We start from the raw sequence: 18,459 nt of genomic DNA on the forward strand, positions 1-18,459 counted from the left end.
CAGCACTTGAATAGGTTTTCGGGGTTCCTGACACTGGGGCTCAAAGACCCATTAGAAAAAAAGAGAAACTCAGTGTCTCCTTCTTGTTCAATTAAAAGAGTAACATTGAGACAATGGCACCGAGGGACTGGATAGCATGCTCGTAGTGGAAGGAATATTTTTTATTGAAGAGAGTGACTCAGGCTGACTGATGCACAGGGACATGGACACACAGGCTGCAGACTGCACAGTGTTACAAGGGGACATGGGAATGGGTGGGATTCTGGGGAATGGGGGAGATGGGGAGAAAAGAACAGAACAAATGAGGAGCAGGGGGAGAAATCATTAGAAAGAGAGGTTAAAAAACAGACAGGTCACAGAATAAAAACAAACAGCAGGTTAAAATGAAGTGAAGAAACTTATGAAGTAGAACAAGAGAAGTGATTGAATGAAAGGAGGATCCTGAAGATATTGGGTTTTTGTGTGTTTTTCCTTTTTTTTTGGTGTTTTTAGGCCCCCCCCACTTTTTTCAGGGGGAGGGGTTAGGGTTTTTTTCCGTTCGTGTGATGAGAAAGCAGCTATTTGATTGGCTGCCAAACATTTATCATCAGTGATGTCACATCCTGTAGTTAAAGGTGGGTTGGGTCTGAAAGAATAAATATAGCAGCTTAGGTTTGAGGTCCTTATGTTCATATTGTTTATGGTCAGTTGCTGGTCTATTAAAAAAAAAGTAGTTTGGATGGCTTCTCAAGTGTGTCAGAATTACCAGAAGGAGTGTGAGGATGGTGTCAACAAGCAGATAAATATGGAGCTCTATTCCTCCTATGTTTATCTTTCTATGGTGAGCTTTGGGTATTTTGTCTTATTAACTAATGTAGACTTACTGAATTCTAGTGAATTAACCTTTTAAATTCAGTAAAATAATTGAATTTGCTGTTCTAATATTTCTTTTAAGTATCTTTATAGTTGTGATGTTTCATTATCCTTTCAAATGGATTGTCTGGGTCCTTTTTTATATAGTTTCCATGTTGGAGTTTACATTGAGACTGTGAAATGCATTCCCCACCCCCCAAAAAAAAAGCCTATTCAGTACATTGGCCAGTGAGTGTCTTTTGAGTTACAGGTGACTTGCCCATAGTTGGGGTCTTTGAAACACCTGTGGTGAAATCTTTAGTCGAAACACAAATCCATGGGCATTCTTAGCCATAGCTCCATACTCTTGATCTTGTAACCTGTCTTTTCCAGCCAAAATCTTAATTGAACTTCTCAAAGTTTCTAAAATCAAATTGAGAATTTTCAAAATGGGTGGAGTTTCTTGCTTAATGAAGGGAGTTTTGTTCAGGTTTGGGATGGAGTGTAACCCTTGTCTGTACAATAGCAAGAAACTTGTAATTGATGGAATGTATAGAACACAGTGGAGAAATGTGTGCCTTTTTTAATCAAGTAAGGCTGACATTGGGTTGCTCTCTGTTGTTATCAGGAAAGTGCCCAATTGCTACAAAGCAATGAACATAAAGCCAAATTTGAGCAAAAGGAAATTTATATCTCACTCTTCACTGGTGCCTACTCGTCATGGCCTCAAATGAGTGTACTGGTGGACACTGCATGCTCCCTCTCCTGGACCACATGGGACTGGGCAAGACCATGAACGAAGCAGGTCAGCCCTCCTTGGGCTGTGCTGATCCTTGACATGTGAATAGGGGGTGGGGGTTTGTGGTGAGTTCAGATTATTGATTTGGAAAAGTTTTTCAGATGTCAAATGTACATCTAAATTTTCCCTAATTTAGTGATCTGAACTAATTTGAGTTTTATCCTCTCACATTGTTTGTCTCTGTTACAACTTATTTTCTTGGAATGTCACAAGTTCTGATCTAGTACACAGACCCTCTAAAAGGAGGAGACTCATTGCATGAGTTAATTGACTAATTGTGCACCCTGGTCTTTCTGAATCACTTGTGGTGGAACAGGTAGCTTTCGGCACCTTGGTCACAGTATCCAACACTGAAGGAGGACCTGTCATGTGACTTCCTGGTTAATGCTTTGTATAAATTGAGATGTGGGCAGGAGGTACCTGAATGGCCAAGTAGCTCAAGCTTGGGTTTAAGTTGAGTTGCTCAGTGTGGTCAAAGACTGAGGTGATTCCATTCTCCACTGGCCACCTGTTGTCGACTTTCACCAGGTGAACTGAGTTAGGAAATATGAGTACTCTTTAAAAATGATCAAACTCCTTGGTTCCCTGATCCATGGTGAAATCACTGTACTGATGTTTGTTCTCTATCTTAATTTGGTATGATTGTTTAATTGACTCTTGTGCCTACAGTCCTATTACTTTGACCGGGATGATGTTGCCCTGCGTCACTTTGCTGAGTTCTTCAAGGAGCAGTCACATGAGGAACGGGAGCACGCTGAGAAACTGCTGAAATTCCAGAATCAGCGTGGAGGCCGAATCATCTTGGAGGACATCAAGGTTTGTTCATAGAATCAGGCCATTTGGCTCATAGTGTCTGTGCTGGCTCTTTGAAAGAATATCCAATTAGTCCCTCGTGCCCTGCTCTTTCCCCATAGAGCTGTAAATTATTCCTTTTCATGATTCTATACATAAAAATCTGTTCTGACAGTTGCTATTGAATCAGCTTCCCTTTCAGGCATTTCATTCCAGATTGTAACAATTCACTGTTTGTATATGAAATCTCTATCTTCCCTCTGGTTCTTTTGCCCATTATCTTCAATGTGTGTCCTCTGGTTAATGACTCACCTGCCAGTTGTTGAGTTCATGACTGGGCCAAATGTAATTTATTGAGGCTTATTTTCATATTGAATGATTGGTCCCCACTGCAGCCTCTATCCAGCTTTCAGAATGTGGAAAATTTCTCCACAGCAGAGAAGATGTTTTCTCATGAATGAGCCACATGTTCTACATTATAACTGAACAGAGTACTTGTTGCTAACATCAGGGCAAAAATCAATTTTCTTCCACACTCCAGTCATCCTCTTGTTTCAGGCTAGTTTGAGATTAATACTGCATGGGATGCAGATGGGAGCTTGAGCATTTTGTGACTTGAAAGACTTCCCTTTTCAGAAGCCAGAGCAGGATGAGTGGGGCAATGGTCTGGAGGCGATGCAGAGAGCTCTGCAGATGGAGAAGGATGTGAACCAGAGTCTGCTGGATCTGCACAAACTGTCCACTGAGAGGACAGACCCTCATGTAAGTCCTTAATGCATCAGTGGCATTTAGCTTTTGGGTTTATTTTTAATTTGGGATTGTGTAATTTAGCACTGTCCTTTAAAATCACATCAGACTGAATGCAGCTCAATACTTTCCATTTCTAAATCTGAGGTTTGTTAAATCTACTGAAGGTGAGCATTACAATCTGTCCTTGAAATCAATCTGTTTCAAGGGTTGAGATATCTTGGGCTTGAAGGGAACCTTCAAATGGATACTGACTTTAGGTGAGGGACTGGGGCATGGCAGCATTTATTTTCAATACCAGTGGCTGGGAGGGCAAGGAGTTAGATCTAGTAGTCTCTTGGCCATATTTTGTAATGAGACCTTGAGTATTCCCCAGTAGGGAAGTGAGATTAAAGGAACCTAATGATTCAAGTAGCTAGCTTGATTTTTATTTTTCCCTTTCCAGTTGTGTGACTTCCTGGAGACCCACTACTTGGATGAACAAGTGAAGATGATCAAGAAGCTTGGAGATCACATCACCAACCTGAAGAGACTGGGAGCCCCTGAGAATGGCATGGGAGTGTACTTGTTTGACAAGCACACCCTGGGGGAGGAGTGACTGGACTGTTGTCCATGTTGCAGATATTCAACTTGTGTATTGAAGTTTTATGTTGCCATCTCTCTGAACTGGGAATGGAATTCAAAGTCTAAGATTAACTTCCAAACATTGTAGTTGAGTGTTCTTGCAGCTGAAATAAAACATTTTGATGTTGAACTGGTTCCTTTTCTTCAGTAATTGAGCACATTCTAACACCAATACACGTGGCCTTGCGTCAAACAAAAAAACATTGTAAGAAATAGGTTGTCACCGTGATCAAATCTGATTTGTTTGGGCACATGGATGTTTTAACCCCTTCCCCTCCAGAAGGCTTAATTTGGTTTTGTAGCAGCCTAGGATGGCCATCAGGCCAAATTTAGATTTGTACCTAACAGCTTTCAATATTTGGTGTTCTGTAGTAGAGATTAAAGTGTAATCTGATTACAGTAAGACCTCTTCCTCCACATAGGCTTGAATCCCTTTTGGAGAGTGTGCATTTTTTTATTACTATTCGTTCATGGGATGTGGGCATCAATGGTGATTACAGTAGTTAACCTTCTGAATAAACAACCCCACACATTGCTGCTGACTTGTCCATTGTAGGACATGAGGGAAGTGTTCCCTGAAGCAGGTATTCAAATTTAAGTAGTTGCAGAAATCCTGGAGCAAAGTAAGACCAAATCTCCAATTGTTCCTGCTAGGGTTACCTGGCTCTTTCCTCCTTCTCTTCAGCCCATCTTTTTCTTCCTGTGCAGAACTTTGGTCCAGCTCCTGCTATTTGTTTCAATCTCAATTTTTATTTTCCAGTCTCTGTTCACCTCATGCACCTTTTATATCCTGGACCCCATAGCCTCTAAAATACTTCCATTTGCTGTTGCAAATCTAAGAGCCCCTCTAAGTTTCCCTTGCTGGATTCTGTTTCATTAAACAGTTCTTGCCCCATTCCCCTCTCCTTGCGAATACAATCTTTGTGTAATCTTATTTGGCCTGGAACCAAATAACACTAGATCCCAATTGCCAAAACTGCCACTTATAAGTCTACTGAAGAGTTGGAGAATAGAGCCATCGAATTAAAGGCTAAACCACCAACTACTTGGTCTGTTTAAAGCTTTAACTGAGTTTGCAGTAGTGATGTTCAGGTTATTCTCACACAGGGATCATATGATCAGATCAGTCCATCGACCCCACTTTTCGTTGCTTCATCTTTCCTTCACTAGGTTCTACCTTTGATTTTTTTTTTAGCCTGCTGTTTGTTGTTGATCCGACAGTATTCTGATGTGATCTGGAACACAAAATATCCACGGAGCCCCATCCTTCCCTGACCGGATTTAGGGAAATATCAGTAACTCCCCTTTCTAATGAGAAAATTCACCACTCGACTCTTTCCACTTGGTGTTTGACTGTCCAAAAAGTACAAGAGATTAATCATTGAAACAAGGGATTACCAAACCCAGGAAATACCAGATAGTCTGTTCACCACTGTCGCTCACTGTATATACAACCAACACTACACACAGTGTTTGCCTCTCACCGCAATCCCTCCCAACACCAAACCCCACCCCCCCCAAATCCCTTCAGTCAATGGTCCACAGTCTCTTCCCCGTGGAGTGCTCTGCATTTTATTGTTTGTAAAATGTCATGATGACAAAACAAGAACTCAACATGCCGTGGCCCCCTTCACTTTCCAGCCGATGTGTGTACAGATGCTCACTGACCCTAGAATTGATGGAGTATTGAAGGACTTGTGTTTAACACGTTCATCACACCCACTTTCCATTCGCCTGACTCGCTGCTGGTTGCTGTTCACAGGCTCTGATCTGTTTGGATGTTGCCTCAAACCCGCAGCTACTTGCCAAATAACCAACTCACGGATCCATCCAGAATTATTCAAAGACACTGACCCGCAAACAACAATTAAGCCTGTGGTTCTGGATCTTTGAACCGTCACGATCAGTGACCATAACCGATGGGATGGGGGCAGATCCACCAATTGACAATTTGGTCCATTATGGTCAAGTGCCCGGGTGGCCCCGGAGAGGGAGCATGTGGTGTCCACCGTTACGCTTGATGCCTTCCGCGACCGCTGGGCACCGCAGGGTATAGACTGTCTTTCAGACATCAATAATAGAATCCTGATTTAATTGGGAAAGTATCCTGTTGTTTTTGGTGGCACTTGATGCTTATTTTGGTATCTTTTCAGTTTGATTGGACCATCCAATATTAGTGGTGCCCTGAGAGGGCCACTTGTGATGGTTTATGTTTGGTGACCCGGGGGCAACCCAGAGTCTCCCTTATTGGTCCATCAAAGAAAGGTCGATTATGGTCAAGAATATGGTCACGATCAGATTTTTTTTTCTTTGGAGTGTGGGATGGAAGAGCAGCCATGGTTTTTTTGCTTTTCCTTTTTTTGTGTTTTAGGCCCCCCTTTTATAAGAAGGGGAGGGGGGGGGTTGGTTGTGTTTATGTGCAGTAAATCAATAAACCCAAAATAAGTGTTAAATTATAATTTTATTACATCGATCCAGGATGCACTCCAGTCCCTGCGGTGCCCACCGGTCACGGAAACAGATTTGACAGTTTGAGGAAAGTCAAAGCAATTGGATCTTTATTGAATTGTCAGCCAATGATGCTCCTCCTTCAAAGTTCTGACTGGCTCTGGGTGTCATCTCCCCTCCTCCCTTTTCTTGATTGGTGTTCTGAGAGAGGATGTAATTTCTGATTGGGTATTGCCAACTGTCACTCATCATCTAGGCTGCCACGCCCAGGATTAACCAGCAGTATAAATATGGAGCTTTGGGTGGCTGTTTTTCAGTTTCTTGCTTCAATAGAGTTGTTTAGTTTTGTTAAAGTTAATTTAAAGATGGCTTCCCAAGTGTGTCAGAACTATCACAAGGAGTGTGAGGATGGTGTCAACAAGCAGATCAATATGGAGCTCTATTCCTCCTATGTTTATCTTTCTATGGTGAGTTTTGTTTCTTTGACCCCTTCACATTGGAGATTCTAATGTGACATTACAAAATTCTGTTTTCTCCAACTCATCTATTGCCTTTTCTCTAATCTGCACCCCCTCCCCCCAATTGATGGATGGTGAGTGTCTTTTTAAAGCTGTAATATAATGTGATTTATTGTACAGTCATTATCAAAATGTCTCCCTCTTCCTTGCAGTAGTTGCACCACATTCTATATCTTAAATCTCAATTGTTCACTTTCCTGGTGTCTGAGCTTTCTATTGAAGTTGTGTTTTGCAATACACTCTGCATTCAATGCCTGGGATTCATATTTCTTACCCTCTATTCTACATCTCTCCACAGTCTTTCCCCACATTCTCCTTGCAATGGGGGGGGGGGGGGGGGGGGGGGGTCATAATCTTAAATAAGAGCTAGTCCATTTAGGAGGTAAGTGAGGAAGCACTTTTCCCCTCAAAGGTACTGGAAATCTAGAACTCTCTCCCTTGAAAGTCTGTGGATGTTGGGGATTAATTGGTGCTTTCAAGACTGAAATCTTTTGTTGGGTCAGGGTATTGAAGGATGAGTTGATGTACAGATCCATGTTCTAATTAAATCATTGAGTTGGCTCAAATGGCTGTATGTCCCACTTCTGTTTCTATGCTCTGAACCTTCACTTTTTAAGTACCAGCTTGTCCCTGTCTGTCTTCTCTCTCTGCCTTTGCTCTATTGGTGGTAGGGCCTTCAGCCATTTTGGTCCTACTCAGTGTAACTGTTAATCCCTTTGCCTTCCTACCTCTGTCTGTCTCTCAAAGCATTCAAATGCTAACAGTTTCTAGTCATGCAACTCTTACTGCTTGGTATCTGCTTCTCCTCTGAAATGCCTTGATGTTTAGTGTTGAAGGTGCTAAGTTAATGCTGTTTGTGGTAGTTGTAGAAAAGGGTTTGTTTCAAATTTCAGTCATGAAAAGGATGTAAGCTTTTATGTTCCTTCACTAATTTCTAGACATATAATTCAGTCTTGGGTGTGAAGAATAAAGTGAAATATTGTGTTGAGCATGGTCAAAGCAGAATTGGTAATTTTCCATTGGCCAGCTTCCCTATTGCTAGGAGTGAGATTATCTCACTACCAGGTTAGTGAAGCAAGTCAGCCTGTGCTAGTTTTCAGAACCATCTGCCTACAAGCTCAGTGAGACTTGAACCCTTGACAGAAAGCAAAATATTGAGGTTGGCTTTATGTACAATACCCATGATGATAATTCTGATACCCAACTACTTTTGATCTCACCAGTCCTATTACTTTGACCGGGATGATGTTGCCCTGCGTCACTTTGCTGAGTTCTTCAAGGAGCAGTCGCATGAGGACTGGGAGCACGCTGAGAAACTGCTGAAATTCCAGAATCAGCGTGGGGGCCGAGTCATCTTGGAGGATATCAAGGTTAGATTTAATGGAGTGGCCTTCTGAATGGCTCCCCTTAAATGGACAATTTTAAATATTTCTAAAGCAATTTGTTCTAATGCACATAATTACATAGAATGTCCAGCACAGAAACAGGACATTTAGCCCAACTGGTCCATGCTGGTGTTTATGCTCCACATGAGCTGCCTCCCACCTTCATCTTGCCCTATCATCACATCCATCTATTACTGTCTCCCTCAGTACTTCTCCTTAAAGACATTTATACTATTTGACTCGTGGTTGTGGTGGTGTAATTCTATATTCTTGGGACAATTGGTTCATGGCAACATGGACATCTGATTGCTTTTCACCCCTATTTTCCTTCAGTACTTTCTTGTGTATTTTGTTTAATCCATTAAGTGAACTGGCTGAGACCTGATTCCCTTTTCAGAAGCCAGAGCAGGATGAGTGGAGCAATGGTCTGGAGGCGATGCAGAGAGCTCTGCAGATGGAGAAGAATGTGAACCAGAGTCTGCTGGATCTGCACAAACTCTCCACTGAGAGGACAGACCCTCATGTAAGTTTTTAATGTGGGCCTTTGGGTAAGTTCGAGGTGGTGGAAATTTACTGTCCTTGAGCCTATTCAAAAGATCTTCATACCCAATAGCTTTGTTGGTGTCATGCTCAAATTTTATTGGGGAGGGGAGACAGGAAAGGGAGATTGCCCTACTGTCTGCATTAGAAGTAAATGTATCTGATCCCAGGATCTAAGCACTTAATAGAGCAAAGTTACTGTATAAAATGCATCAATCTAAAGTGCACCACTTGACTATCCTCCAGACCAAGAAGATTAAAATCCAAACCCTTGGAGAAGCTCAGATCTTCCTCCATCTCTTGCTGGACATAACTATTTTCCATCTTTTCTTCCAGTTGTGTGACTTCCTGGAGACCCACGACTTGGATGAACAAGTGAAGATGATCAAGAAGCTTGGAGATCACATCACCAACCTGAAGAGACTGGGAGCCCCTGAGAATGGCATGGGAGTGTACCTGTTTGACAAGCTCACCCTGGGGGAGAGTGATTGAACTGACTGCAGGGATAAAGCTTATTGTTCAGTACTCCTGTTTATAGTCTGCAGAACCCCTATCCTGTAGCAATGGTGACTTTGTACTAAGAGCTGTGAGACCTGGGCTCTTGATGTGAAATGTAATAGTAACTGGAAATAAACTGTTACAGAAGACTGGGTTTTGGCTCCTTGTAAATTGAGTGATTGCTTATTTTTCAGATTAACATAATTCAGCTGTTGTAACAAATTACATTGGGCTATGTATTGGCTTTCGGGTGAGATTCTGCCCTATGACATTTTTTCTTCTGGGGTCATATCAATGTAGTGACTTGGGTGTTGAGGGCCAATGTGTCTGCCTTGAGTGCAAATTGTATTTATGCAGTAAAATGATTACTGCTGATTTCAATGCAAAGAACAATACAGTAATGAGTTACTGTTCCTATTAGTACTGCATATTATCAACTGTTTAACTCATTAATGATGCAAAATCAGCTGCTGTAACATTTTGTTCCAATAAAACACAAGGAAAGTGAACTAGTAATTTCAGTCCAATAGGCAATTTTTTTAAGAATCGTATCTGCCTGGGGAAGAACAATCCAGATGCTTTTTTTTCAAAGATGCTACAGACCTCAGTAGGTAGTTGGGGTAGCTTATGAAATCACTCACTATTACTCCTAATAAACTGTTTGTTTGGAGTCAAATAGGTCTCATATGGGGGAGTGCAGGTTCCCTGTTTGTCTATTTCCCTTCATTTTCATCTTGCACCCCAACCCCCTGTTAATCTCCCCTATGAATAATAAATTGGGTCTGGTACAGAAAAAATACCTCGAACTAAACTCCAGCAAACAAAATCTTCCTTCTGGGAGACGTAGTAAATGCACTAAACAACTAACTTGAACCATTAAGTTGAATAGATAAGGCTCCTAAACTCTTCCATACCACTACTGTTCCATCAATTCATAAACCCAATATAAGCAGCTCATCCATAAATCTATCAATTTGTATTTATCCCATTGTGCAGTTAATACTAGATTACAATTCTAAATTCTACTGGATCACCATTTCATTTAAACCAAGTTAAATAGATATTTTGCCTGAAACTCCACATCCCAATGCCATCAATTCATAAACACAATACAATCAGCTCCTCCATAAATGTGTCGATTTGCCTATAGTCCTATTGTGCGTTCCATACCAAATTGTAATCAACCTTTCCAAATCCTATGGGTTCTCCATTCATCTCCTTCACCCCTATGAATGGATTCAAATGTTGATGCTGTAGCTGTAATTATCCAGTGTTTCCAAGTGAAGTTTAGGAACTTGTGACTTGCACTGGGTGTGATAGAATTGCCGTCTTCAGTCAGTCCATGTTAATATCTTTATATTGATGGAGTAAATAAGGGGAAACTGATTCCAGTAGCAGACCGGTTAGTAACCAGCAAACACAGATTTAAGGTGATTGGTAAAAGAACCAGAAGTGACACGAAACTTTTTTCAGTGTTCTGATCTGGAATGCATTGCCTCATCGGGTGGTGGAAGCAGATTTAATAACTTTCAAAAGGAAATTGGATAAATACTTGAAGGGGGAAAGAGCAGGGGAGTGGGACTAATTGGATAGCTCTTTCAAAGAGGCAGCATAGGCACAATGGGCTGAATGGCTTCTTTCTGTGCTGTAATAGTAGGATATTATGATCTCTAAAGGCAGTTTTGGGATATCAATGTCACCACATTTCATACGTTGTTGAGCCATAATTTTACGAGTCAGTGTGGATTATCTGGTAGCTTTGACTGCTGCATAGTTCGCACCTTTGAGGTGTAGTCACTGTTGTAAGGTAAGAAATGCGGCAGTCAATTTGCCTCCAGCAAGGACCCAAAAACAGCAATGAAATATTGACCTGATAATCTGTTTTAGTGATGTTAGTTGAGGGATAAATATTGGTCCAGATATTGGGGAGAACTCCGCTGCTCTTCCTCGAAATAGTGCTGTGGGATATTTTACGTCCACCTGAGAGAGCAGATGAGGCCTCGATTTAATATCACATCCAAAAGACGGCACCTCCGACAGTACAGCACTCCCTTAGTCAGCCTAGATTATGTGCTCAAGTCTCGAGATGATGACTTGAACCCACAACCTTCTGACTCTGAGGTGAGAGTGCTGCCACTGAGCCACAGCTGACACAAATGGAGATGTTTGTGTGGGTGACATTGCATTCAGTAATCTTCACTGCCTCTCATTCTCGCTGAATATCCTGAATTTTACCAAACAACATTTCATGAGAATCAAAACTAAAAATGATGCATCCCACAATGCTTTGCCCAGTTGATGCCCCCATGCTGCCAATCCTCAGACACACCCATTCTCTATATTAGAACTGGGGACGATTCACACCATCCATGGGATGGAATTTCCATTTCTCTGACCAATGGTGGTTTGCAAATTCACTCAAGACAACTTGATTGCTTTGAATATTGTCTCAACATCACAATCACTAACAAGTAATAAACTTGACCAGATTATGAAAAGCCACTTCAGTGAAAATATCAAATTATTATCAAATAATTCAAAGTTATGATTCCAAGAGATTGAAACAAAGAGAAACTTTCAGATTTTTTTTTTCTTTTTTTTCACTTTCAGATTTTTTTTTTTCCTTTTTTATTTTTTTTTATTTTGTTAGGCCCCCCTTTTATAAGAAGGGGGGTGTGGGGTGTGCTTAAATACTAAAACCAAACAAACCAAAACCAAGTGTTCAAATTAAAATTTTATTCTCCTCGTCCAGGATGCACTCCAGCCCCTGCGGTGCCCACCGGTCGTGGAAAGCCTCGAGCGTACCGGCAGACACCGCGTGCTCCATCTCCAGGGCCACCCGGGCGCGGAGCATTCCACGGAAGAGAGGCAGACAGGCAGAGCGACCGCCCCCACGGACCACGATCATCCTAGACCTGTGGATGGCCACCTTGGACAGACCCAGGAGCAGGCCCACGAGAACGTCCACCGACCTGCCCGCCCCCCTCCTCACCGGGCGGCCGAAGATCAGGAGCGTGGGACTGAAATGCAGCCAGAACTTGAGGAGCAGCCCCTTCAAATAATCAAACAGGGGCTGCAGTCTCCCACACCCCGTGAACAAATGAAACACGGACTCCTCCAGTCCGCAGAAATCACAAGCGGCCTGGGTGTCCGTGAAATGGCGTAAACGCCTGTTGCACGCCACTGCTCCGTGCAACACTCTCCACCCCAGATCCCCGATGGAACACGGGAGGATCCCTGAGTAGAGAGCCCCTCACTGGGGACCCCCGTCTCCGCCGGACGGCAGGATGGTACGCCAGAGCGTGTCCGGGCGAGAGAACCGCCTCTCCCCCGTATCCCAGTACTCGGTTGGGAGAGGGGCTCCTTTGTCCGATTTTTTTTTTGTTGAAGATCGTGCTCAAGAGAGCGAGAGAACGAGAGAGGGAGGGATGGCAGAAAAAAAAAGGAAAGGAGGGAGTCCGCAGGGCTGGGCCGCTGAGGAAATCGGTTGAAGAGGGGCGGGGTTGCACCTTCTTTCTTCCGGTGGGCAGGGGGAGGAGATGTCTTCCCCTAAACAGCTGGAGCTGCCTCGGCTCAGTCCTCCAAGGATGGAAACAAAAGAAAAGTAACTTCACCCAGGCAGCTCCAGCTGTCCCGGGCCAGACACTTGGGGGGAAACCCCCTGTCCTTTTATGGTCTTCTTCCTCCCCCTACCTCCACACGGCGCCGACCTCCTCTTCCTCCCTCTGTGTTGATGGCCAAAACCGGCAGCAGCACACCCCTCACGGCTGATGTTGACGGTGCTGGTGATGGTGTTCTCCTTCTCCCTCCTTCCTTCCCTGTCGATGGTTCCTCTCGTCTCCTTCTCCTCTCCTCAGGCTGGCTGGCTGGCTGGCTGACTGTGCTCTGCTCTGCTCTGCTCTGCTCGTTGTCAGTGTCACAGTGATTAACCTCCCACTACAAAATCCCCCATGTTACCAAACAACTCAACTATGACTTTATCCACCAACCAGCACCTTTTATACACAACCTGCAGCCACCTGATTCCAATTCAATGAGTCGCCGTTGTGATACGATTGGATGTCTTTCAGAAAAAAAACTCAATGTCTTTAGGATCCTCCATTCATTCAATCACTTCCATTGTCCTATTTCATAAGTTTCTTTAGAAAAAAAAGAAAAGAAATAAAGATGGAGATCGTGAGCGGTTCAACTGAGTGCAGCGATACAGAGAGACACCAGCAGAGGGAGGTAGAGAGCCGTGTAACTGAGTACAGAGATACAGAGAGACACCAGCAGAGGGAGGTAGAGAGCCGTGTAACTGAGTACAGAGATACAGAGAGACACCAGCAGAAGGAGGTAGAGAGCGGTGTAACTGAGTACAGAGATACAGAGAGACACCAGCAGAGGGAGGTAGAGAGCGGTGTGACTGAGTACAGAGATACAGTGAGACACCAGCAGAGGGAGGTAGAGAGCGGTGTAACTGAGTACAGAGATACAGAGAGACACCAGCAGAGGGAGGTAGAGAGCGGTGTAACTGAGTTCAGAGAGACAGAGAGACACCAGCAGAGTGTCCAGGAAACTAACCTTTTATCTGAAATCTGAGGCGAGATCTAAATTGCACAGTGTAGAGGAAGCATTACTGTGTATCTAACCCGTGTTGTACCTGCCCTGGGAGTGTTTTATTTCACAGTTTAGAGGGAGCTTCATCTGCATATAACCCGTGCTGTACCTTCCCTGGGAGTGATTGATGTCACAGTGTGGAGGGAGCTTTGCTCTCTGTCTAACCCGTGTTGTAACTGCCCTTCTGCAACTGGAAAGTTTCTCTTTCTTTGCTCTAATAAAAGCCATGATGTGGAGATGCCGGTGATGGACTGGGGTGGACAAATGTAAGGAATCTTACAACACTAGGTTATAGTCCAAAAATTTTATTTTAAAATAAAATTGTTGGACTATAACCTGGTGTTGTAAGATTCCTAACAAAAGCCCTTCATGATTTTGAACCTCTATCAAATCTCCCCTTTATGTTTTCTGCTCTCAGGAGAACAGCCCCAGTTTCTCCAGTCTCTCCACATTACTGAAGTCCCTTATCCCTGGCACCATTTTAGTAATTCTATTCTGCACCCTCTCTAAGGCCTTGGCATCCTTCCAAAAGTTTGGTGTCCAGAATTGAACACAATACTTCATCTGAGGCCTAACCAGTGTTTTATCAAGGTTTAGTATCAATTCCTTGCCTTTGTATTCAATGCCTCAATTAATAAAGCCAAGGGCCCCAATTGCTTTCTTAACAGCCTTCTCAACTTGTCCTGCCACCTTCAAAGATTTGTGTAACTGCACCCCCAGGTCTCTCTATTCCCCCACTCCATTTAAAATTGTTCCATTTCGTTTATATTGCCTCTCCTCAATCTTCCTACCAAAATGTATCACTTCACAATTCTGTGTATTAAATTTCACCTGCCATGTTTCTGCCCATTTCACCAGTCTGTCTATGTCTTCCTGAAGTCTGTTACTATCCTCAACATTGTTTATTACATTTCTGAGTTTCGTGTCATCTGCAAACTTTGAAATTATACCCTGTACACCCAAGTCGCAGTCATTAATATATATCAAAAAGAGCAGTGGTCCTAATACCGAGCCCTGAGGGACACCACTGTATACTTGCCTCCAGTCTGAAAAACAACCGTTCACCACTACTCTCTGTTTTCTGCCCCTGAGCCAATTTTCTATCCAAGCTGCCATTGTCCATTTAATCCCATGGGCTTCAATTTTGCCAACAAGTCTATTGTGTGATACTTTATCCTCCCTTAATATATCCCTGCATAGAAACTCCCCGACCCATATTCATGGCCATCCCCTCGACCTTGCCATCTCACGTGGCCTCTCGACTCCCGATCGTGTCAATCATGGATAAGGCCATCTCTGATCACTTCCTTGTGTCCCTCTCCACCCACATGGAATCATAGAATCATGGAAAGGTGAGAGGTGCTGTCCTTTGAATGAGGTGTTTCATGGGGGTCCCTGCTTTCTGCTCCGAAGAGTATAAGATCCCATGGCAATTTGTGAAGAGCCGTGTCTTGTTCCTTGTCTCATTGAGACTCTCAGTTAAATGGTCTGTTCTCTGCACAGATTCGGCCTGACTCGCTGAGTGTTTCCAGAATGTTCTGTGTGTGTTTCACTGAGACTCAGGTTTTACAGTAAATAATAAAATGATTGTCGTCAAACACTTGGCCATGAGCTGCTGAGTGACCTGTCGGGACATTGTTGCTTGCTTCCCTTCAGCTTGTGGGACTGGCTTTTTCGTGCACTGTCCCTTGAAGAGCTGTGGTCCGTCTCACTTCTCAGTGTGATTGAGGGACTGACACAGAAGCGAGGGAGGAAGCAGCAGCCACAGCCCGGACTGCAGGCAAATTGGGAGGCTGGGACTAAAAAGCTCTTATTTCCACACCAGGAATCGAACCTGGGCCGCTTGGACGAAAACCAGGAATCCTCACCGCTGGACCACATGGGAACGGAAAGAAAAAGCACCAGGAAGGGCACTGAGATTACACCTAGAAGGTTTAATGGAGGTTCACGATTATGACAGGTTTTGATACAGTAAATAAGGAGAAACTGTTTCCAGTGATGGGAGGGTTAATAATCAGAGGAAACAGATTTAAGATCAATGGGCATAAAAGCCACGGGCGGGGGAATGAGGAGAGATTTTTTTCGGTTGCGAGTTTTTGTGATCGGGAATGCACTGCCTGAAAGGGAGGGGGAAGCAGGTTCAATAGTAACTTTCAAAAGGGAATTGGATAAATACTTGACGTGAAAAAATTCACAGGGCTGTGGGGAAAGAGCCGGGGAGTGGGACTAACCCACTTCCTTCTGTGTTCATCCCTGGAAAAAACTCTCCCCCCAGGTCACTTACAACGGCACTTTCAAATTCCCAACTGTCCAGCCTTTGGCCCTCCATTCACCACGACATTTCTGCAGCTACTGATTTGCTCAATCACACCCTCACCTCTACCTTTGATGCCCTTGTCCCCATTAAAACCATTACTCTTCTCTCACCCTGGTCGATCCTCTTGGTGCTGCCCTCATTTCCACTCCTGTGAGCCCAAGGGACGCAGACTTGATCATTTATGGTGGAGAACTGGTTAACCATTCATCACCAGATCTGTGCTGGACCACATAAAGCACTATCGGGTCCTGCTCTCCTCTGACAAAACTGCTCACTATTCCAGGATGATGTAAAGATAACCCCCGGCTTCTCTTCACTACAAACCGTCTTCTGACATTTCCCTCCCCCCTATCTTCTGAAACATCTCAATTAGATCACCACTTAATCTCCGAAACTCAAGGGAATAAAAGTCTCGCCTACAAGACCTGTCCTCATAATTTAACCCTTTTAGCCCCGATATCATTCTGGTGAATCTGTTCTACACCCCAGTCAAGGCCAATATGTCCCTCCTGGGGTACGGTGCCCAGAACTGAACGCAGTTCTCCAGATGTGGTCTCACCAGGGCTTTATGCATCTGTATCATAACTTCCACCATTTGTATTCCAGCCCCTTCAGATGAAGGCTCACATTCCATTAATTATTTTTTGTACCTGCCCGCTAGTTTTTAGTGATTTCTGGAGATGGACCCCTGAACCTCTCTGCTCCTCCATAGTTCCTAGTTTCTCGTCATTTAGAAAATACTCTGATTTATCTTTTTAATGTTCCAAGTGGATTATATCTCACTTCCCCACATTGAACTCCATCTGCCACAGTTTTACCCTCTCATTTAATCATCAATGTCCCTTCACTACTTCCTGCTCCCATCTACACTATTTACTGCGCCACCTAACTTGCTGGTTTAGGGGTGAAAACTGCCCTCCGCTTCACTGTTAGTGCAAGAGACAACTTTGTAGATGCCGTGTAGTGTGACAGACCGGCTCGTTGGACCTGCTCGTTTCATCTCATCTCATTTTCAGCAAACCGGAATATTCCTGAAATAGAGGATGGTGAATCACAGCTCGAGAAACCGATCCCCTCGACCAATGGGGACTGCGCCTTCCAACAAATAGGCATTGATGGGGCAAAGTGAGTCTGCTGCTCAGAAATAATACAGCACAGATCATCACTCGTGCAAGCTTCACACCCTTTAGTTTGGAAAAGTAAACTGATGGGAGACAGCTGCTGTCGTGAATGGGTTTCCAAAACTCAAATCAAATGGATTTGTCCTGTGTTGTGAATTGCTATTTGTCTGATTCAGGTAATCAGAGCAGTGGGGACTGCATTTTGGACATTCCGAATACCAATGCCCTGTCACGTGAGCCTGTCGTTCTATTCCCGTTCCAAGTTCTCTTTTAAATTTCGATGACTTCCCCGAAATTTGCTTGGAAGACTGTTCGAATCGCAGTCCAGCCCTTCCCACTGTCGCATCCTCTAAATCTCCACCCAGGATTTTCACTGGTGCAACTTTCATCAACTTGGGCTACTTTTTAATTTCACAAGTAAAGTGCTGCGGATGCTGGAAATCTGAACTATAAACAGAAAATGCTGGATACACTCAGCCGGTCAGGCAGCATCTGTGGAGCGAGTTCTGATGAAAGGTCACCGACCTGAAACATTCCCTCTGTTTCTCTCTCCACAGAGGCTGTCTGACCTGCTGAGAGTTCGCAACATTTTCTGCTTCTACTTTTTAATTTGTTCTTTGCATTCACTGTGCCGATACGTTACTCGACCCACTGCGCGGCATCTGGTGGTTTGGATTCGGGGCTCTCACCACCGCGGTGTGGGTTTGATTCCTGGTCAGGGAAATAATTTTCACAAAACAATTATGAATTTTAATAAATGAACACATGAAACTCTGTGAAAGATGAATGATTGTTGTAATCGCCATGAATGAAGCGATAACTTTCTGCAGACTGACTGACGGAAATACTAACATGGTTACCGAGTGACACGTGGGGAAGTTATTGTGTTTTGCATTTGATGAATTTTCATCCGTTCTCATTTTAAAGACTGTATTTTAAGAGAGTGGTTAAAATGTTCAGTGTTTATGACACCAGGAATGTGGTGCAGCCGTTGTTAAATTTATCAGGAAAAGCCAATTATCTCCCACTTTTCACAAGAGCAAATTCCCAAATAATATTCCCACCTGGGAACCTTTCGCGTGTGAGGAAAACGCGATAACCGCTACACTCTGGAAACCGCTGCTCATGTTAATTTCATCGCGTGACTTCTCCATGAAACAACATCACTTCTGTCCCACACTAAAAGCTCTCAATCCTTCCCTTTCACAAACATTTCACTGATCAAAACTTCACAAGTCAC

At 43.6% G+C, this 18,459-nt stretch overlaps 3 protein-coding genes and 1 non-coding gene across 4 annotated transcripts in view; 2 read left to right on the forward strand and 2 right to left on the reverse strand.

The window, feature by feature from the left end:
- The window catches only part of LOC137302345 (zona pellucida sperm-binding protein 3-like), a 1,023,493-nt gene that overhangs the window by 946,411 nt on the left and 58,623 nt on the right, over positions 1-18,459 (reverse strand). The gene's annotated exons all lie outside the window — the stretch shown is intronic.
- LOC137302045 (ferritin heavy chain B-like) lies at positions 678-3,865 on the forward strand. Its single transcript, XM_067971740.1, has 4 exons — positions 678-820; positions 2,300-2,446; positions 3,059-3,184; positions 3,615-3,865. Exons 1-4 carry the CDS (start codon positions 680-682, stop codon positions 3,765-3,767), a joined length of 567 nt encoding a protein of 188 aa, XP_067827841.1. The 5' UTR covers positions 678-679; the 3' UTR covers positions 3,768-3,865.
- On the forward strand, positions 6,579-9,524 carry LOC137302046 (ferritin heavy chain B-like). The gene is made up of 4 exons (XM_067971741.1): positions 6,579-6,708; positions 7,983-8,129; positions 8,542-8,667; positions 9,021-9,524. Exons 1-4 carry the CDS (start codon positions 6,607-6,609, stop codon positions 9,174-9,176), a joined length of 531 nt encoding a protein of 176 aa, XP_067827842.1. The 5' UTR covers positions 6,579-6,606; the 3' UTR covers positions 9,177-9,524.
- Positions 15,595-15,666, reverse strand: trnae-uuc (transfer RNA glutamic acid (anticodon UUC)). The gene has a single exon. It is a non-coding gene; the product is annotated as a tRNA-Glu (tRNA).

This window comes from Heptranchias perlo, chromosome 35 (assembly GCF_035084215.1).
Source record: "Heptranchias perlo isolate sHepPer1 chromosome 35, sHepPer1.hap1, whole genome shotgun sequence".
NCBI classification, from domain to species: Eukaryota; Metazoa; Chordata; class Chondrichthyes; order Hexanchiformes; family Hexanchidae; genus Heptranchias; species Heptranchias perlo.